The 22186-nt window shown below is 43.8% G+C and overlaps 1 protein-coding gene across 8 annotated transcripts in view; it reads left to right on the forward strand.

Moving 5' to 3' along the window:
* The window catches only part of CSMD2 (CUB and Sushi multiple domains 2), a 541275-nt gene that overhangs the window by 48391 nt on the left and 470698 nt on the right, over positions 1-22186 (forward strand). For all 8 annotated transcript variants that reach the window (XM_084873018.1, XM_084873017.1, XM_084873019.1 and 5 more), the window contains exon 2: positions 10105-10321. In XM_084873018.1, coding sequence (XP_084729144.1) covers positions 10105-10321 — 217 coding nt within the window. The remainder of the gene's footprint in view (positions 1-10104; positions 10322-22186) is intronic.

Consider the following 22186-nt stretch of genomic DNA (forward strand, 5'->3'; position numbering starts at 1 on the left):
TTGCCCCTGCCAGCCGGCATACATGGAGTCGGGCCAGAGTCCCATTGTGGACTCGAGGGGCACAGTTGGCCCTCCATGTGGCAGGTGAGCTGTCTTCAGTTGGCATGATTCCTTAGCCAGCTCTGCAGCTCTCCTCTGCGTTTCCTCCTCAGCCAGTTTCATTAATTCACATCACCGACAAATCTATATCTCCAGCCCTATTGTGCTCCCAAATTCCAGTCTACAGAACTAATTGCCTTCTGGCCATCTCCATCTGGATGTCCCACCGGCAGCTTCTACTAAATTTGTCCAAAATTGACCTTCGCAGTCAATAAATATTTGCAGAATTGAATTGAATTTTCCTGCCAAACTTCTCAAAAGAGTTATCTCCTCAAAATTATCATTATTGGTAGACAACATGATTGTGTAACTAAAATACCCAAGGGAATCAACTGAGAAATCGTTAGAATTAATAAGAGTTCAGAAACCCAGTTGGATGCAAGATGAATGTATAAAAATCAATAGGTTTTCTGTATATCAGTAATAACCAGCTAGGAAAAAAATAATGGGAAAAATGTCATTCACTAGAGTAACAAAAAGAGCATAAAATGTCTGGGAATAACCTTAACAGGATGTGACTGGGACCTACATAAAGAGAAGTATAAACCTTTACTGAAAGATTAGCTGGTATTTATTGATCATTTACAGTGTGTCGGGTACAGATATTATCACATTAATCTTTATAGCCATCCTAGAAGTGAGTGCTAATTTTAAAGATGCTGAGATGAAGATTTAAAGAGTGTTATTTAGCCCAGCCAGTGTGGTTCAGTGGTTGACCTTTGAACCAGGAGGTCATGGTTCGATTCCTGGTCAGGGTACATGCCCTGGTTGTAGACTCAATCCCCAGTGAGGGGTGTGCAGGAAACAACCAATCAATGCTTCTCTCTCATCATTGGTGTTTCTATATCTCTCTCCCTCTCCCTCTCCCTCTCCCTTCCTATCTGAAATCAATAACAAGTAAATTAAAAAAATAAAGAATTGTAGGTAAATTGTCCACAATGTATTCAGTGATATAATGGAAATTTGAAGTCAAGACTTTTGTAACCTTTTCATAAAGCCACCTTCAGAAGCATAAATACACAGACAAATGAAGATGCTAGGTGTTATCTGACTACTTAAAAAAATTCATGTCACTCATCCATTCATCCCAGAAATATGTACTGAGTGCCCACTGTGGGCAAATACTGAGTGAGATGCTAGAGATAAAGATTCATGAGAATCTCAAGGAGGCCATTGAAGGAGAAGCCATGCAAACATATCAGGACATCACCATTGGTGAAAGCAGTGATATTCACTAATTCATTCACAAAGGACTGGTAGACAAAGGAAGAGGACTTGGCATTGTCTGGAGGCTTCCCGAGGAGGCTGCCAGTGTTGAAGTGCCTGGGGACAGCGGGGTGGAGGAACTAGAGAGAGAGCATTCCAAACACAGAGAGCTGGATGGACAAGCAGTATCCATGGGTTCATTCATTTAACCAACAGCTCGTCTGTGAATATCTGCTGAGTGTAGGTACAGGTCTGGGTGCTGGGGAGAGAGCAGAGAACAAAATAGCCCACATTCTCCTGGAGATTGCATTCTAATGGAGGGTTGGGGAGACAGAAGATAAACAGGAAAGTATACGTCAGAGGGTGCTAAGTGCTTTGTGGAAAAATGAAACAGGAACCTGGAGCACCTGGGTTGAGAGGAGGGCCTGAGGAGGTGATATTTAGCTCAGACTGAAGAAGATGGGGGAGGGGATCACAGAACATTGGAGAAAGAGCTTTCTGGGCTGTACCTTGAGCAAATGCAAGTTTCCCCGGTGGGCAAGTGATGGGCTTAAGGAACAGCCAGGAGGCAGCATGGCGATCACAGAGATGAGCTCAGGAGAGACAGGAGAGGAGGTGAAGGGGCAGTGGGTGTCCACAGGTAGGCCATTTGAGACACAACATGGTCCTTGGCTTTTCTGTTGAGTGAGATGAGAAACCAGAGTGAAGTCTTTCTAAGTATCCAAAAGGAAACATGTTACTGAGAAAAAGATAGGTAAATGTGACTGCCTGTATAAAGGCATGAAAAAGCTAAACCAAACAAAGCACATAACCAGGTAGAAAACAATGTTTGCCACAACATTGACAAAAGAGTGAAATCCTGATTCTATAAAGAGTTAGTACAAATTGATAAGAAAAGTAGTAAGAGCTTATGGAAGATTTAAGTACCTAAAATTGAGAAAACTCTGTCAAACAGCATAAAAAGGCAAAAACGACTACAGAATGTACTTATGTACTACATACGATGCCCAGAAGGTTTAAATATACAAATCAGTGAGAAAAAAAATACCACATTGAAAAATGAGCACAAGAATTTATCAGCTAGTTCCCCAAAGGAGGAATTAAAATCACCAGGAAAGGTCTGAAAACATGTTGAATCTGAGTCACAAGGAGATGCTAAATAAAATAAGATAGCACTTTTTGCACCTAACAAGTAGACAAAAACTTCTCAGTGAGATCATGGACAGTGGTGGTGAGTGTGCCTTGAGATAGGCATTCCTACACAGGCTATTGAGAATGCAATTGATGTACTTATTCTGCAAAGAAAGAAACCAATGGGCAAAACAGAGCCAAAGCCTCAGTAAGGTCGTATCCTTTGGCCCAGTAACCTGCACCATGGAAGTGTCCTAGGGAAATCATCCAAAAATAAATATGTGCACAACAACCTGAAGAATCCAGCTCTCCAGGATGGTTCTTGAGCTCAAAATGGATCATATTTGGCAGCTCCATTGACTTAGAGGAATGGGTGTGAGAAGACAGACACCATCTTGGGTACTCAGATGCACGTCTACAGCAGTATTCCTATTTACAAGGCAGGAAGCTGGTCACTGAAGTGAGGAACAGGTAGCTGTTTTCTTGGAAAAAGCTCAGCATTTCATAGGCATGAAAGAACGTTCAGCCACTTTGGCATGGACTCCCACTCTGTTAGCATTTCAGTCGGAGTGCTCTGGGTTATAACTTTCTTAGTTCACGAACACACATTTGATTTCAGGGAGACTTCCAAACCAGTCTGGCTTCCAGCCCTATCTACCCACCTCTGACAATGCCTGTCACAGAGGTCTGCCAACCCGATATGGACAATACCTTCCCTCCCTCGAAACCAAAGCTGGATGCCGCTGTTGCAAAAGTGAACATTCGTTCTGGGACTCTGGCCATGGAAAAGCTTTTTCCACTGCACTGACCAACATTCTGTCACTAGACCTTCCTAAGAGTCTTATTTATAACTGGAGGCCCAGTGCACTCAATTTTGCACTTACAGTCTGGGAGCCTTCGGGGCATGTCCCACTGATGGTTTAGGCCTGCTTCCCTAAGCAGGCAGTCGGAGGCCGCTGTGCTTGCCAGCCGTGAGCCTGGCTTTTGGCTGAGCAGCGCTACCCCTGTGGGAATGCACTGACCACCAGAGGGCAGCTCCTGCATTGAGTGTCTGCCCCCTTGGTGGTCAGTGTATGTCATAGCGACTGGTTGTTTTGCTGTTCGGTTGATTTGCGTATTAGCCTTTTATTATATAGGATAGGGGGGAAATCCAGAAACAATTTAAATGTTTGACAGGGGAATGGTTGAGTAAATTCTAGTATAACCATATATTGGAATGTTGTGCATCCATTTGAAATGCTGTTTATGAACAGATTCAATATCTTGGGGAAATGCTCATGTTATAATGTTTACTGAGTTGTTGCAAAAGAAAACCAAGAAAAGACCTGAATGGCCATCAGCAGGGGAGTGGTTGAATAAATTGAGTTACATCCTTGCTCTGGAATATTACACATTTATATGAAAAACAAGTTAGATATGTATTTACTGACCTGGAAGGTGCCCCTAAAGGATTGTTAAGTGAGAAAGCAAGTTTCAGAGAAATGAGCTGAACTCAATTTCACTTTTGAAACAAAAAATAAAAATTCTGCCTTACTGTGCCCGTTTGTTTGCATGAGAGAGGAAAAAGTTGGAGCAGGACACCTGCCTGTTAATGTCAGTTACTTTGGGTTGGGTGAAAGGGAAAGAGAGGAGAGATGAATTCTTTGTAATCTTTGTGTTGCATGTAAGGATATTTATGCATATTAGAAGCGCCTATGACCTTCTGTGATTTGGCAAAAGAATAATTTACTGAAAAGAGAATACAACATTATATACACACTAGGGGCTCAGTGCATGAATTCACCTTGAAAGGAACTGTGGGCTGTGAGGCTGTGGTAGGCACAGGGGTGGGTATCAGCCCATCCTCTGCGACCCTGCCCAGCCCCTCCCACTGCAGCCCCTAGTTCCCTGTCTGCTAGCAGCCCCTCTGCCGCTCCCACATGCTGACCATGCTGCAGAGTGATTGGAGCCGATGCCAGCAGCGGGTGTGAGCGGGGCCAGCCCTGTTAGTGGGTGCAAGCTGAGGCTGCTGCCCTGATCACCCCTCAGGAGCAGGGGGAGGTGGAGAAGCCCTCAGGGGTGATCGGGTTAGCAGCCTCCGCTCACACCCTCTGATGGTACCAAGTGATTGGGACCAGTGCTGGGTACCAGCAGTGGGGCTGGTGCCGGCATAGGCATCAGGTGCAAGTACCAGGCAGGACTATGGCATGTGGGAACAAAGAATTTTCAATAAGCACCAGAGGCTCGCCTCGATGACAGTGACCAGCAACCTGCCTGGGTCTGGTTTTTCTCGCTCACTTACTCCACCATCTCACTGCGGTCAACACCTGCACATGCCCCCTGGTGGTCAGCACACGTCATAGCAATCAATTGTTTGGTTGTTCTACTCTTTGGTTTGGTCTATTTGCATATTAGCCTTTCATTATTAGGATTATCTCACCAGCATGAAATATGCATGAAGAAATTAGAAAAAAAGTAAATGAAAATATTAACAGCAGTTGCCTGTGGTAGGAAGGTGAGATTATGATGTTTCCTTTTTTAAAAAAAATTCTTGCCTATATCTTTCAAATTTTCTAAAATGAGAAATGTATAAATTACTGTTTAAAATATAGTGTCTTTTACCCTCTCACCAGCCAATCTTGCCTTTACCTGTTATAATCTGTTCTCTGTTCCCTTGCCACCTGCCACTTGCCTTTGCTGGAATTCATGTATCCATTCAGCAGTTACTTTTTGAATTCAGGCACTGGGGATGAAGTAGGAACCAGGATAAAGCTCCCACTCTGTGTTCTTATTTCTAGAATGACCATTTAGACATAAGACTGAGAGGCCTCCTCCCAAACCCTCGTCTTAGCCTCTCCGCACTTAGATCTCCACACATTGAATCACCTTCTCCCTCTGGTTCTTTTCCCACCGTTCTGCCTGCTGCCCTGCCCCTACTCTGTCTCCTTCCTTATACCTTGTACATGGAAAGTGTTCCCTGGGGGCTCTGTTCTGAACCTTATTCATCTACAATATTTCTTCACTCTTATTACCCAGATTCTGAATCAGAAACTGCAGAACTGTGCTAGTCTGGGATGCTGGGATGGTGGTGAATGTTGGTGTCAATGGTTGTCCAGGACATGAATGAGGGTAGCTCTAAAGGTGTGGCTCTTTTGGGATCTGTACTTGAGAATCACTCTGTGTTTCTGTTTGTACATGTATCTGCTTATGTCTAATCTGTGGTCCGAGGCCCATGGCCCATCCCAGGATCGAACTAAGAGGAATGAATAAATGCATGAGAGACATGATATAGTGACATCACCCGGCAGGTTTTAGAGCAGGAGCCCAGAAGATCTGGTGTCACTGCCAGTGAGGGGAAGTGAACTAGGGACTCCTTTGGAATTGTAGAGATAGAAATTTTATTTCGTTGTTATTGTAGAAATATATTTCTAGTTTCTGGGGGTACTTAGGTTTTCTTTTGTGAACTAACTTCTTCAAGACCCTCAGTTACACTGCTTGTTGTTTTCCTATTGACTCATCAAAGTTCTTCCTGTATTAAGAATATTACTTTTTACCTATCATTTTTATGTGCCTTTTCATTTTGCTTCTATTTTTGACATACAACCATTAATAATTTTTGTATAAAACCATCAATCTTGTATCTTTCATAGCTTTTATGTTCAGAAAATCACAGTTAGGTCATTGTTTGCCAATATTTTCTTCTAACTGTGCTTTTGGCTTGGTTTGTTTTTTTAGCTTATAACTCTTTATTCTATCTGGAATGTATTTAGTATGTGGTGCAAGTTAATGAGATAATTCTTTTCCCAAACAGTTAGTTGACCCTGCAAAAATGTGTTTCTTTTCTCATTGATTTTTTAATGTTGTCTTACACATATTTCAATTTTTATGTGTATTAAGACTATTTTGCAATATCATTTCATGTTCTTCCTGTTCACTCTTGGACCTCCTCCACACTTTTTTCATAAATGTCACTTGCTGGTTCTGTTTACTACCCTGTAGGATAAGGCTACTACTACATTTCTGCATTGTCTGTAAATGCCTATGTTCCCAGTTAGACTTTAGGTATCATTTTACTAAATTTAAAACAGGTCGTCAGGCTTTTGATCAGAATTGCATTAAGCTTATAAATTAACTTTTCAATAACTTCTCAAAAGGTTAATATGCTAAATTAACCTTTCAGTAGTCTTTCCACTCAAGATTATGCTATGTCTCTCCAGTTATTCAAAAATTTTTTTATCCCTCTATAAAAGTTATTTTCATACAGTGCCTACACAGTCCATATTAAGTTTATTTATATTTTCTTTATATTCTCATCTGTCTCTGGTAATAGAAATGTTATTGATTTAAAAAATATATATTTTATTGATTTCTCACAGAGAGGAAGAGAGAGGAAAAGAGAGTTAGAAACATCGATGAGAGAGAATCATCGATCAGCTGTCTCTTGCACACCCCCTACTGGGGATGTGCCTGCAACCAAAGTACATGCCCTTGACCAGAATCGAACCTGGGACCTTTCAGTCCGCAGGCCGACGCGCTATCCACTGAGCCAAACCGGTTTCGGCGAAATATTATTGATTTTGTATATTTCTTTCACATTTGGCTACTTATCTAAAATTTCTTATTAGTTCTAATAACTTTATAATTAATTCTCCTGGGTTTTCTGGGTATATTAACATATCATCTGCAAACCATATGCTCGCTTCTTCCTTATTTCCTCCCCTTGTGTCGCATGGGCTGGCTCATCCAATAAGGCGTGAAATCTCAGAGGTGATAGTACATTTCTGTCTCATTCCTGATCTTAATCAGTTATTTCACCACGAGTACCATGTAGGTAATTGTTCTAAAACAATGGCTAAGGAAATATTCTTTCTCCTGGTCCCGGGTGCTATTTTAATCAGGTCTACATGTCTTATTTTATTAAATGCCCATTTAGCATTTACTCAGAAGACCTTAACTTTTTGCTCTCTTACTGGGATGCTTTGTGTTACAGCTTATTTTTTCAATATTAGTCATTTTAGAGATTAACTGTCCTTTGTCAGTTAATCCCTAATGTGGGCTTTAAAATATAATTGGTGTTGAGTCAGTGTATTAGCATCATGGTTAAGCAGGTGGATCTGAGGTGGACTTCTTACTTTTGAATCCCGACTGTGAGTAACAGTGGGACTTGGGCCTCCTCCCTTCATTTATCTTTGCCTTAGTTCTTCACCTATAAAATGGAGATAATTTTTATAGTATCCACCTTATAGTGCTGATGTGAGGATTAAGCAAGTCAATATGTATAAAGTTGTTAGAAGAGCGTCTAACCAAATACAGTGTGTTAAATTATTATTATTTTTTTATTGATTATGGTATCACATAAATGTCCTAATCCCCCATTCCTATCCCAAACCCTTCTCCACGTATGCCCCCACCCCACCCCCGTTGTCTGTGACCACTGTTTAGGCTTATGTGCATGTATACAATCTTTTAGTTGCTCTCTCCCTCTTTCCCACACCTTCTCCTACCTTCCCTCTGAGGTTTGACAGTCTGATCGATGCTTCCCTGTCTCCGGATCTGTTTTTGTTCATCAGTTTATGTTGTTCATTATTTCCAATGTGTTAAATTATTGAGAACTTATCATGTGCCTAGTACTGAACTTGGTTTGTGGCTTTAAAAATGGAAAACGCTTATATAGTCTGCTTTCTCATGGAGCTTATGGCCTGGCAAGGAGATGGATATTTATTAAATAATCACACGGAAACATGGAAATTTGCTTCTATGTTAGGTGCTACCAGTGAGAGGTTATGGTGTCACAAGAGCGTATAATGGGGAGTTTGTTCCAGTCAAGGAGAGGCCCTTGACCATGATCTGAAAGATAAATATGCCAAGTAGGAATGGGAGAGTGTTCAAAGCAGAGAAAACAGCACATGCAAAGGTCCTGTGGCTGTGCAGTAAGAGAGTGTATCAGATACAGATGACTGAGAAGGGCGGGGCTTGACTGGAAACTAGTGGATTCAAGGCTAAGAGGTCACCAGGGGCCGGACTGTACAGAGACCCTCGTAGACCTTAAGTGATTTATTTTATTTTTTATTATTGAACAGCAATGAGGGGCTTTCTGAGAAGCAGCACAGCCTCACCAGAGAGTGAGTTAGAGGAGCAGACACTCTGGCCCCACCCAGATGGTGTGGATCAGAATCTACATTTCAGCCTTGTCCCAGGCATTGTACACACACACAGTGAAGTCTGAGACTGGCCTGGGAGGACTGTTTTCAGGAGGGTGTATAACACTGTTAGAGGCAGATGAGAGAGAGCTCTATTAAATGAAGACTGAAAAGACCCGCTCTATCCATCAGTGACCTCAGTAGACCTCTTTGGAACCAGAAGGCAGAAACATCAGGGCTGGAGAGTGAGTGGAAAGTAAGGAAATGGAGACAAAGCTTGTAAAAAAAAGGTGTGTTTTCTAGAAATTTGGCTGTGAAGGGGAAGATAGAGATGAGGCTGGCGGGAAATGAGGAGTAGAGTGGGGAATTGTTTTCTTAATGATGGAATCTTGAGCACATTTAAAATGGGAAGGTTCCAGTGGAAAGGAAAGGCTTAAGCATGTGTATCCTATAGAAGAGAGAAGCATATATAAGGTTCATGAAGAGGAGGGGGCATGGGACCCAAAGGGCACACGGAAGGATTATGTTGTAAATATGAGAACATCCAGACCTGTAGATAATTTTTTCTGAAGTTTATTTGAGCCAGAGGAGGTGCCTGGAAGCAAGATCTCCACAGACTTAGAGTAACAGTTTGCATCTTCTTTCATGCATTTGGAATTAGGGAGGGACGTAAGGAAGATTATATGAAAGCGTGAAGGCAGGAGAAAGCAGGCCGGAATGGGATTACAGGCTAATGAGATGTGTTCTCTTGAGGATGGTTTTCCTTCTGAGGGGTCTGAAAAGAGGCATTTCAAAGGCCTGTTAAACCTATATGCACAGAGGCAATGGACAAGGCTTGCTCAAGGCAAAGATAAACCTTTCATTAAAGAGGTTACAGGCCTGGGGCATGACTACCCAACGTAACCTGTCCATTTAAGAATTTATGATCAGATCAATCTATGAATTTACTTTCCATAGAACCGCATTTATTTATTTATTTATTTATTTATTTATTTATTTATTGTCTTAATGTTAAGATTGAAGGAGAGATGGTTCCTCTGTTGGAAGAAGGAAGGCAGCGTGGGGCAGGCTAGATGGGTTTGGAATTGGGAAGACAAGGGATCCCCACTGATGGCTTTTATTTTCTGGGGGGAGTGAGAAGAGAGGACAGGAGGTGAGATGAGGGGCCTGAGAGTCAGGAGGCTGCGGAAGGTGCAGCAAGTTGAAATCCTCACTCTGGCATTTAATGTAAAGGGGAAGTCCACATGCTGCCTAGTCTGGTTGTCTTTTCATTGTCCACTCTCTCTGAGCCTTCGTGTCCTACCTCACAGAGTTGTTCTCAGGCTTGGGCACAGCGATGCTCATTGTACACCCGGACAGTACGCGGCGTAACAGGCTCACACTCAGTGTCAGTCACCTGTCTTCCCTCCCTCTGTGATAAGCGTGGAGCTGGCATCTGGAAGCACCTGGAAAAGCGGGTTCATGATTCTCTAACACAGTGCTCCTGTCTCTCTGGAAGCTTCTAGGAGTTCTCCAGGCCACACTGAATTGCTCCCTTTCTCTCTCCCAGGCCAGAACTGCACATTCCAACTGCAGGGTCCCAATGGGACAGTGGAGAGCCCAGGGTTCCCGTACGGCTACCCCAATTACGCCAACTGCACGTGGACCATCACCGCGGAGGACCAGCACAGGATCCAGCTCGTCTTCCAGTCCTTCGCCCTGGAGGAGGACTTCGATGTCCTGTCGGTGTTTGATGGCCCACCGCAGCCAGAGAACCTGCGAACCAGGTACCACCCGTCTCTTCCCCCAGCACGTAGCTGGGCCCCGAGCCAAGCTTTGTGAGAGGAGGAACCCACTGGGGTTGAGAGATTGATGGTCATCAGCGAAGACCTCTGTTTTCATGAGGCTTGCCCTCAGCTCCTTTGCTTTCTTTGTATTTTCCAGTTCCTTTCTCCTGCTTAGAAGTGCTCAGTGGACAGGGTTGATGAGGTGGATATTTGGGAAGACTCGACAGAAGACATAAAAGGGTTATAGAGAAATTCAAATTTTTCTCTTGTAAACAGATTTTGTGTGTAAATGGTGTATATATGAATATCTGTTGGTGTATATTCTTTGCACACACAGAAATTAATTTTCTCCCCTGGGACCCAGCAGATAGGAGTTGGAGGCTAATAATAGTGTCCGTGTCTTGCATCCTATACTTGAAAACCATTAATACTTTGTTGGAAATTGCTTTGCATTTTGCCTTGGCCTCAAACCTTGTGGCTGTGGCTATGGGTGTAGAATCAGAAATTTGGGGAAGATTCCGCTCTCTCAGACCCCATTGCAGGCAATGGAAGAGAAAACCATGGAGAAGGTGAGACTGCTTTCCTGTAACCCTGAGCTGCCTCTGAAGCAGGGGGTTCACATGGCAGAGGGAGATAGGGATGGAAGCTACAGCCTCTGCAGAAGGGCAGACTTTCTGGGGCAGCTGTAAGGGTCCAGAGTTGCCTTTCTGAGGTTTGATTGATGGTAGTTTGCTCTGCTCCATTGCAGGCCTTGTCCTGGTCCTGCCTGCCAGGCTTTGGGCTCCCCAGGAAGCTATAGGGTTAATGGCTTACCAGCCAACCAGCCAAGTCCCAGGGAGCTGGGGGGGGGGGGGGCCGGTAGGGTGGGGAGGGGGTAGTAATTAATGAGGGGTCCCTGCCAAGTCCTTAACCTCAAGGCTTTGTTGAAGGTGCCTGGAGCAGTGTTACAGACAATATTTGTAATTCCGCCCCAGCCCTCTTCTCTCTGGCAACCTGCCCTCTCTGGGCAGTGCAGAGGTGAGACTGCCAAGCCTGCAGCAGAGGTTGAAGTGTCTGGGGCGCCCCAGACGAGTAGTTTGTTTTAGGCCAGACAGGGCTTATTCATCTCCCTTGGGCTCGGCAGGATTTGGCACACAGTAGGTGTTCAGTGCAACTTGGGTGAAGGGACTGGAGTCCCCACTGCCCTCATTCATTCCACGAATATTTCATGAGCACATGTTATGTTCCAGACACTGACCTGGGTGCTGGGAATATAGCTGTTAGCGAAACAAAGCCACGTCTTCATAGAGGTTACATGGTAATGAGAGAGACAGGAATGGGCTTGAATATGAGTTTAGAGTTCAAGGAAATCGGTGCTAGGTAGTGCTGAAGACCATGAGATTGGATGAGGTCACATCGGATGTTGAGCTTAGGTGACACCATGTAGGGCACTTGCATTGACCAGTGGTGAATGTTGAATGAATGTTGAAAGATAAAACGTCCTGTTAGGCTAATGGGCAGCTTGGTTGGGGTATGGATGCTGCAGGAAACTTTCCAGCTCTGCCTACTGGGGTTATTCCAGTTTTCCTTTCTTTTAAAGCAGCATCCACACACATGTGGTCAGACCTCTGTTTCCTGACGTTTGGGTTTTCCGGTTCTGAGTGAAGTGTTAGAAGGCTCACCAGAGGTGGGGATTGCTCTCGCCTGGAAGGTGGGGGTTTCATGACCTTGGGAGGTGGTCCTGGCAGGGGAGGGCCCTGGATTGTGCACCTGGCCTCCACTTAGCCCATGCAGGCCAACCAGCCATGTTTGAGGATCCAGGGTTTGTACCTTCACTGGGTCATCCTTGCTTGGGTTCCTTCTGTGTCACCTTCCTGATCTGCTCATGTCAGTTTATTTCAGAAGTAGCCAAGGGCATCCAGGTTCAGCCGAGGGGAGGGCTGGAGAGAAAGCTCTGCCTGGAGCAGAGGAGCTCACACCTTGGAGGACCCTCGGAGGGGACATGACCTCAGAGGGGGACCATCCAAACAGCACGAAAAATGTGCTGTTTGAAGGTTTTGGAATGACACTCCTTTGGGTCTGTAGGGGGGATAGCAAGTGTGTTTGGTGGGGACCGTTGGGTGTTTGTGGATTCTTTTATGTTCTCACATGGTTATTAATCTACTCAGATTTTATTGAGGAGTCAGTTTCTATATGTATGCTTGTCTAGGAAGTCATCTATTTTATGGAGATTGTCTAGGGTAGCAGTGTAGAAATACGTATAGTTCTCCCAGGGAACATTTCTATCCCCACAGTTCCTGGGATTACATCTCCTTTCTTGCACCAGCTCCTGTGCATCTGTGCTTTTCTTTTTACTCAGTTCGTCTTGCTGCAGTTTGCCTGTTTTATGGGTCTTTTTAAAGTTCTAATTCTAGGGCTATCAATTTTATTATTTCCCTATTATCTAACTTATTGATTTCTGTTTTTATATTTATGCATTCTTTTCTCTCACTCACCTTAGGCTGATATTGCTCTTTTGCTGGTTTTGTGAATTGAATTAGATCCATTATTTCCTGTTTGGTAATCAAAATTTCCCCTTAAGTATAACTTTGACTATATCCCATTAATTTTGATGGATAGTCATTATTGTAGAAAGAATATCTAATTGCAGTTTTGCTCCTTCCTTGCCTCTAGAGATTTTTCCTAAAACTTTCCAGTAAACTTTTTTATACTTAAAAATTATTATCCAGTTGAATTGTATTATGATTAGATTATGATTTCTACTTTGGAGAATTTGTTGCTTTTATTTTCATAGTATAAGATAATTTTTATGTAAATGTTCTATGAGTATTTGAAAAAAAACTCAGATTCTTTGGTTGAAGGGTAAAACTTTTAGTATTTATTTTTTCTAATTTCTTTATTGTCTAGATGATATTTGTCAAGGATAAGAAGTGTGTTGACTACATTTTCACTATTTTTGTCAATTCATCCTTTTATTTTATGTATTTTGATGGTACGCTCTTCAGCATATATTTTTAGCATTAGATCTTCAGAGTGAATTATATGTATTTTTCAATATAAAAATTATATTTTCCCCAAAGGTTTTTTGCTTTAACTTCTACTTTTATACCAATATTACCACCTTTATTTTCTTTTAGTTTTGTATTTATTGAGTCCCTGTTTGCCACTTTCTTTATTTTTAATATTTCTATGTCATTGTTTTAGATGTATCTCTTAGTATAAGATATAATTGTATTTTTATTTTTAAATCTTTCTTGAGAGTCTTATTCTTTAACTGGAAAGTTTATTTCACTCTTTTTTTGGTGATAACTGATATACTTTCTCTTTTGTGTAATATTTGTGTAATAGTTAATGCTTTGTGTTTTTTAGCTTTTTTATGCCATTTCCCTTTCTCTGTCTTCAAGTGTAAGTTTTCTTTGCCCTTTCTGTGATTTTTAGTCTAGTAGTTAAAGTTACTTCAGAACACATTTTAAACTGTGTTATTTTTATTTTTTAGAGAAAAAGGAAGGGAAAGAGAGAGAAATAGTGATGTGAAAGGTAAACATTGATTGGCTGCCTCTTGAATCTGGGGATTGGGCCCGCAACCAGGGCATGGGCCCTGACCAGAAATTGAACCAGCAACCTTTCAGTGCACGGGACCACACCCAACCAACCGAGGCACACCAGCCAGGGCTAAACTGTATTTCTCTGTCAACATCTTGTCTAGTTAGCTTTTTTAAAATCAGGTCTCTTTGCTATTACACCTTATAGAAATTCCTTAGTGATTATAGCATGTAGGCATCTCTCTCTTTCCTAGTTTCCAACATGGACATATAGTCTCTCTCTCTCTCTCTCTCTCTCTCTCTCTCTCTCTCTCTCTCTCTCTCTCTCTCTCATTTATTTATTTATTTATTTATTTATTTAATAAACCTTAGGTTGTTTCCATGAGAATTTAGGGTGTTAGGTTGAAGGGGAGCTTAATATATTATCTTGCCTCTTCATCTTGACCTGAACATTTCTCTTAAGATTTTTATTCTTTTTGATGCTATTATGAATAAAGAATTATTTTTAATTTAATTTAATTTTTGAAATTTTCATGGATATCTAGAAATACAATATCTTATGTCCTATTACCTAGCTGAACTTGTCATTAATAGTCCTAATGGTTTTTTATATCTCTGAATAAAAGCAGTTTTAGTTCTTTTCCAATCTAGTTGCTTTTAATCAAATCCTTTTTCTTTTTTTTCCCCCTAATTGCATTGTATAGAACCTTCAGTACAACATTGAATAGAAGTGGTGAGAGTTGACATTCTTGTCCTGTTCCTGATTTTCAAACGTTTAATCTTTCCCATTAAATATGATGTTAGCTGTAGGTATTTGGCAGGTGTTTTTCTAATGAAGGTTTCTAAATGAAGGATTCTGGCACAATCTGGCTGCAGTATGGAAAACCGGCTGGCTTGGGGACCAGACTAGTGACTGACAGGCCAGGCAGGAGACGGTGGCGCCTGAGGTGGAACAACGAGGAGAGAAGATGCCGTGGATTTGTGTGATGCTCTGGGAAAGCGTTGCCCCCAGAGTTAAGAGTAGATTTATAGGGACTGTGGAGTGGGAATAAGAAAAAGGAAGGGATGGAGGTTGACTCCACAGTGTCTGACTTGGAAGCAGAAAACGAGCCATATTGGCCTAGTGGCTCTAGTTTCCAGTAAAATGTGTTCTCTCAGCCTACCAGGCTGTTTGCTGCACTGACGTTATCCTTCATTCATTTGGCAGAACAGGTAGGTCACCTCCTGTCACACTGTTTTCCCGGGAGTCAGTAGGGTACAGTGGGGACAGGCCTAGATTTATATGCAGCTCGGTTTTGCATTTATTTGCTCTGTGACCTGCCCAAGTTTGGCCTTTCTGAGCCTCATCTATAAAATAAGAGGTGACACTGACCTGCCTTACAGGGTTGTAGCATGTGAGCCGCCTGCTGCAGACCCCATAGTGCTCCACAGACATTATCTGCATTTCCCCCTGCCCTGCTGTTCTCAGGACCTAGAAACTCAAGACTGTTTGCAGAGGACTTTGGTGCCTGTCTTGACACATCTCTGTGGCTCAACTGTTAGACATTTTAGATTTAGGGAACTGCAAATGTAATACCTGAAGCAGGTACTGGGCTCACGGGGAGTCATTGCCTGTGGGTAGCATTACTGGTCCCCTGGTCACCCATCTGTGGGGCACAAGCCTGCAGTAGGCTTTCTGTGTTTATTGTCATGTCTTGACTGACAGGCATAAGTTCTGCAATTCTGCTTTCTGTACATTTTTAATGCATTTCTTTTTTCACTCCAACTCTCATCCTCAATATCTTTGTCTATGAAGTGGGAATACTAGTATCAATATCTATTTCATAGGATTAAATTAAATAATGTATGTAAACTGCTTTTAATTGTGGTGATACATAAACAAAAGGAATACTTAAATATTTGTAGAATAATAATAAAACATAGGTAAGCAAAAAGACACACACATACACACACACACACAAACACAAGTACATTTATAAGTCATGAGGCAGAGCGATTGCTCTCACCTGAAGGCAATTTTGAGCCCCAGGGGACATTTGGCAATGTCTGGAGACATTTTGGGCTGTCAGACCAGAGAGGGGCTGTGGCATCTAGTGGGAAGAGGCCAGGGATGCTGCTAAACATCTTGCCTGGCAGGGGACAGCCTCCCACCACAAATGCCAGCAGCGCTAAGGTTGAGGAATCCCACGGGAGGTGATTGAGGAGTGAAGGCCTTTAGTGTCAGGCACCTGAATTCTGATCTCATTTCTATGTCAGTGACCTTGGACAAATGAGTCCACCCACCTGAGCCTCAGTGTCCTCCTCTGAGAAAGGGAGGATTCTCGGCGATGCAAGGTACTGAAAGCTGCACCTGGCATCGTGTGTGAAGAGGTGCCAGCGGGCACACTGCGCACAGCTTGTTCTATATGCAGATGCCATTCATCTCCCAACGACTCCCTTTCTCCACCAGGGGTTCATCGCCATCTTCTTGAAAGCATCTCACATTTCATCTAGAGCTATTCACAAGCAGCAGCATCCCAGGGTGCCAGGAGGCAGCGTCTGGCTGCTTGAAATTAAATTTACAATAGAAGCTGATCAGATTCTTCTCATAATGGATCAGGGTGGGAAATGGGAGGAGGAGCTGGTCCTGAAGGCCGGGAAGCCTGTAGGAGTTTAGAAATTAGCAAGGAAAGAACAAAGAGCCTTCCAGAGAATGCAGTGTCAGCCCTGCCTGGATGAATTACCGAAACAATTCCCACATCTCTGCTTTCGCACAATGAGATGGCCTTCCCGTGCTGGCAGCCGTCCGATTGCATTGCAGTTTAATATGGAATGAAGTTTTCTAATGGAACGCGGCGAACATAATCTATGGAGACATTGCTAATAAACTGCATCACTGTACATTGGAGGTTGATAGGGCGCCGGTGATGACTGCTCCAGTTAAGCACATCTAAGCATCCCTTAATCTAGACATTTGGGCTCACGTTATGGGAAACACTACGGCTTGTTTTCCTCAATTACCGGCAATACACATTCTGTCATCAGCCTAAGGTGAAATGCAGTTAGTCATTTGGAGCTGGTTGCAGATTTCACTCTACTGACGTTAGACACCTGTTTGGAAGTTGTAAAAATTTCACCCAATTTGCCAGATTTACCATTTTATGAATATAGATCACAGCAGAGGCCCCTAAAGAACCTGTCTGTTAGGTTCCTTAAAAAGTGTGCCTTGTACGTCAGTCAGATTGTCCTTGGAGAGTCCTCTCCCCAGAGTTCCTTGAGAATGAGTTTTGTGGGCTGGAGGCAGCTGGAGGACCCATGGGATGAGGGAGCGTCCCTGATTAGGACTGAAGCAGAGAGAGGACACTGGAGAGGAGAAAAAAGAAATGATGATACTGGTTACCTGTAATGGGTCAGATATCATGCTGGACACATTCATTCATTCATTCATTCACTGTTATTTTTTTAAGACCAGAGGCTCGGTGCACAAAATTTGTGCATGTGTGTGTGTGTGTGTCCCTCAGCCCAGCCTGCACCCTTTCCAATCTGGGACTCCTTGAAGGATGTCCGACTGCTCTTTCACAATCCAGGACTGCTGGCTTCCTACTGCTTGCCTACCTACCTTCCTGATTGCTCCTAACCACTCCCCTGACAGCCTGATTGATGCCTAACTGCAGGCCTGATCACCCCTAACTACCCACCCCTGCAGGCCTGGTTCCTTCCCAACTGCTCTCAGCTGTAGGCCTGGGTCCCCCTAACTGCCCTCCCCTCCTGGCCATCTTGTGACAGCCATCTTGTGTTCACATGGGGGCAGCTATCTTTGACCACATAGGGGAAGCCATCTTGTGTGTTGGAATGATGATCAATTTGCATATTATTCTTTTATTAGATAGGATTAGGTAGGATAGAGGCCTGGTGCATGGGTGGGGGCTAGCTTGTTTGCCCTGAAGGGTATCCTGAATCAAGGTGGGGGTTCTCTTGGGGCATGGGGTGGCCTGGGTGAGGGGCATGGGGTGGCCTGGGTGAGGGGCCTGTGTTGTTTGCTGGCCAGCCAAGCCCCCAGCAACCCAAGCTGAGGCTCTGGTATTTGGGGCTTACTTATCTTTGATAATTGAAACTTTGTAGCCTTGAGAGGAGCCAAACCTCCCGCTCATTCAGTGGCTGCAGCCATTTTTGTTGGGATTTATTTAAAACTTTGTAGCCGTGAGTGGAGGCCAAGGCAGGCCAGGGCTGTGAAAGCTTGGCTTCATCCATCCCTGGGGCAACTCAATCCTCCTGCTCTCTCCAGCTCCATGGCTGCTGCCATTTTTGTTGGGATTTATTTACCTTCTATAATTGAAACTTTGTAGCCTTGAGTGTAAACCTGGGCCGGCCAGAGCGGCAGGGAAGCTTGGCTTCCTTCATTGCTGGGGAAATCCAAGCCTCCTGCTTGCTGCAGCTCCGTGGCCGCAGTCATCTTGGTTGGGTTGATTGGCATACTTGCTCCTGATTGGCTGGTGGAGGTGGCTTGTGGGTGTAGCAGAGGTACGGTCAATTTGCATATTACTCTTTTATTAGATAGGATGTATTGAATGCCTACCAGGAACACCAGGTGCTGGGGATATAGCAGTTATCAAGACAGCTTCTGATTTCAAGGAATTTATGATCTCTTAAAGGAGACAAAACAGATAGTCCAGAATGCTGTGATTGGGGAATCTGACCTAGTCTTGAGGAGATCTTTTTAGATTCTGATCTGGGTGCCTGGGATGTCTTCCCTCTACCTTCCCTTTGTTTAGGTATCATTCTTCATATCTCAACTTATTAATCACTTTCTCACCCAGCAGGTCCTCTGAGACAACTCTAATTTTCAGTCTAGTCACACCCTCCTGTGATGATAACCTCTCAAATTACACATTCATCCTTCATGGTTTTACATGTGGATGTGTGTGATAATTGGATTCATGCTCATTTCTCACAAGACTGCAAGCTTTTTGACTGCAGGGACCATTTCTGTTTTACTCTGCATTGTGTCTCCAGGCTCCATAGTAGGTGCTCAACAAATAACTATGGAGTGAATGAATGAATGCTCTCTGGAGGAAACTGAGATTCCTTGATAGAGCATGGAAGGAGGGATGGGGAGAGTTTCAGGCCAAGAGAATAGTGTGTGCACAGGCGTAGGCAAAACAAGAGAAAGCAGGGTGCTCCATGACAATGGTTGGGGTGCAGTGGGAGGTGGGTATGTGGCTGAGCCATATCATCAGGGGTCCTATATGCCATTCTGAGGAATTTGTGGTGTATCCTAAGGGAAGTAGAGACACTAAAAAGTCTTAACCAGGCATTCCACGTGTTTTCTAAAATAATTCAACAACCCACCCATGAGATAGGGGATATTAATTTTCTTTGCAGGGGTTTAGTGAGCGCCTCAGTTCTCTAAGCTTCTAAGTGGCTAATGGAGCAGTGGGTCTCATGCAGCCAGAAACCAGGCTTTCCGCTCCACAACAAGAAGCCTTCTCACTGCATGGGACTCATTTGCATTCACTTCATTTCCTTTTTTAAAAATTCATTCCATTTTCCTTGTTAAGCAGTTTCTTTAAAACGGTAGAAGTAATGGGAACTCACTACTTCCAAAAAGTCAAGCCATGCAGTCGTGTTTCGAGCGAAAAAAACGCAAGTGCCTCCTCGTCCCAGCCCCGCTCCCTGGAGGTAACCGCTGTTAACAGTTTGGTGTGTGTCCAATCTCTTTTTAACTACAGATTCATTAAACTGCCCATGAGGCTTATTGGGACATCCATCAGCCCTTTAAAAATTGTTCTGATGAATTAAGTGTAAACTAATTAGAAACATGGATTCAATTACCCTCGAAACACACAAGGGTTTAATAATTAATAGGAAGAGGGCTTGAGGCCAAAGGCATTATGGATTTTATCAAAACCCTAACATCTGAGAAGTAAATATGTTTGATTCATCCTAAATGCCGGCAGATTTGCCTTCCAGAGGCAAACCTGTTGTGAGGAGCTTTGTGTTTAATCAGGAAAGTTATCTGTGATTAATAAAGAGTCATCTGAAGAGTGGAGAGGCCAGAGGCTGCTGGACAGGGTTGCCTGGGACAGGGCAGCAGCCTGTCTTTCTGAGTTACTGCCCTTGGTGTTATTCATGGTCTTTCACCAGGCAAGCTTGGGGGATTCACAGAGGTTCCCAGGGAGATTGCTGTCTCCTATTGCCAACAGTTGCAAGACTTTTTTGTGGAGGGGGGCGGACATTGTTTACCTCTAAGACCATGAGCTGTGATGCCTTAAATGGACCCAGGGGAGAGTTGGGAGGCTGGAATATTTACCTGTTGTGTACCAGGTGCTTATGGGCCATATCTCATTTAATCTTCACAGTTTTCCCAGAGGTAGGAATATTGCCTTCAGTTTGATTTCTAAGAAAACTGAATCTCTAAGAAGCCACCTGCCTTGGGGCAGCTGTATTCAAACTCCTAGGTTCTGCTCGACACCAAGTTCACACAGGTTGGCACGGCCACATTATTCAGGGCTGAGGGGGTTGCAGGAGGGGAGGAAGCAGGGTCTGCCAGGCTTGGGGCTTGGGACTCCAGCTGCAGTGACCCAGGGGGTATCCATAGGCTCCATCACCAGGTGCCAAAGGGTGGGTGTGGGCAGGCATGGTTGGGGTTGGACCCTGGTGGTTCAAGGTCAAAGTCTGTTTTTGTAGTAAAACCTTACCTTGCCCATTTGCCAAATCTGCTAGTTAATAGCAGCCAAAATATAAGGCACTTCGGAGCCTGAGTCTCAGGCAAAAGGCCTGTGCTGCCTACACCCCTCCCCATGATGGGTCCTGCCCACAGTGTCACCAGGTGTTGGTCAAATAGTCGACTTTTCCCCCCGGAATGGAGTTGGCCACTCCATGGCCCTCATCTGGCCTTTGCTGCAGGTGGTAACCAGAAGGGCTGTTGCTGGGATAAGAAAGTGTCTCCTTTCTTTATCCTTAACCCTTGTTCGCTGAGCCTTGGGAATATCAGAAAGTGCTGTGGAAGGGTCTCTGATAACTGGGACTGTTGTCCTCATGGTGCAGGCAAGTTTGGACGTGTAACTCCAGACTTTACTCCATTTCTTTGTCTGCAGAAATGGCACCCAACTAATACCTGCAAGTACTGAGCTCATCCTCCTCTTATAGAAAAGAAAACCAGTTCTCAGTTTCAAAAATATATCTATATGTATGTATATACACACACACAAACACACACACACACACACAAACACACACACACACACACACACATAGATATACACTAGTATGTAGATACATTGATAGATTGATTTCAGAGAGGAAATAAGAGGGATAAAGAGATAGAAACGTCAGTGATTAGAGAGAATCATTGACCCCACTGGAGACTGAGCTGAGATGTCCCCTGACCAAGAATCAAATGGTGACCTCCTGGTTCATAGATTGACATTCAACCACTGAGCCACATGGGTGGGGCAGTTCTCAGCTTGTAAGTGAACAAAGAACCAGACTACTATTTCCTTGATGGATCTGAACTGCCACAAGGTGTGGTGCCAGCACCAGGCCCAGCGCAAGGAGTCCTGGTTCCACCCCATCTCTACCGTGGTTTGCCCTGCTCTTCACCTAGTCCTATTCCTTCTGGGGCCAATGGCATTTTCCTGACATGTAAATTGAGGACTTAAGTTTAGCGGAACTCCAAAGCCTCTTCTAGCTCTGAAGTGGTGTGATTGAGCGATGCCGGAGATGTGTGCAGAGGGCTATAAAACACTCCTGATCTTCTCGGATTATTTCTGCCCATGCAGTTACTGCTCTTGGCACTTTCAGCAGTTCCCCTATTTATCTCTGGCGTCAGGATTTATTTTCCAGTGGCCTGTTAAGCAGTGTGGATCTTTCTTGCTCCTCCTCCGCAGTGTAGAGTTGCCTGAGGGAAGTAGTCACCCAGCCAGGGTGATATATCCAAGGCCTCACCCCCTTGCACCTAGGTGGCGCTGTGTAGCTTAGTGGTCAGTAGAAAGTGGACAGAGGTATGTAATATACACCCCTCCCAGGCCTGGTCCAGAAAAGCTCCTCTGGGATAATTCTACTTGGTCTTTTCCCCTGGAGACAGGAAATGGAGAAGTCTGGATGCCTGGATGACTTTAGGCAATAGAACCTGCTACTGATTGGTTGGACTTTACATTAGTGCAACATAAACTTGTACACAGACTTAGACTTCTGAGAGTCTGAGGTTTATCTTTGTAGCTTGCGTCTCCTTAGCCATTGAGCCATTGCAAACTTGAGTGTTGGTATTTAGGAATTTATTTTAGAACCTAGAGGTAGGCGAGGACTCCAGATAGCACAGTCCATAGCTTTCCAGAGTTGACACTTGGTCTTGTTTGCTTTGGAG

The sequence above is a fragment of the Pipistrellus hanaki genome (assembly GCF_964339955.1).
Source record: "Pipistrellus hanaki genome assembly, chromosome: 2".
NCBI lineage: Eukaryota > Metazoa > Chordata > Mammalia > Chiroptera > Vespertilionidae > Pipistrellus > Pipistrellus hanaki.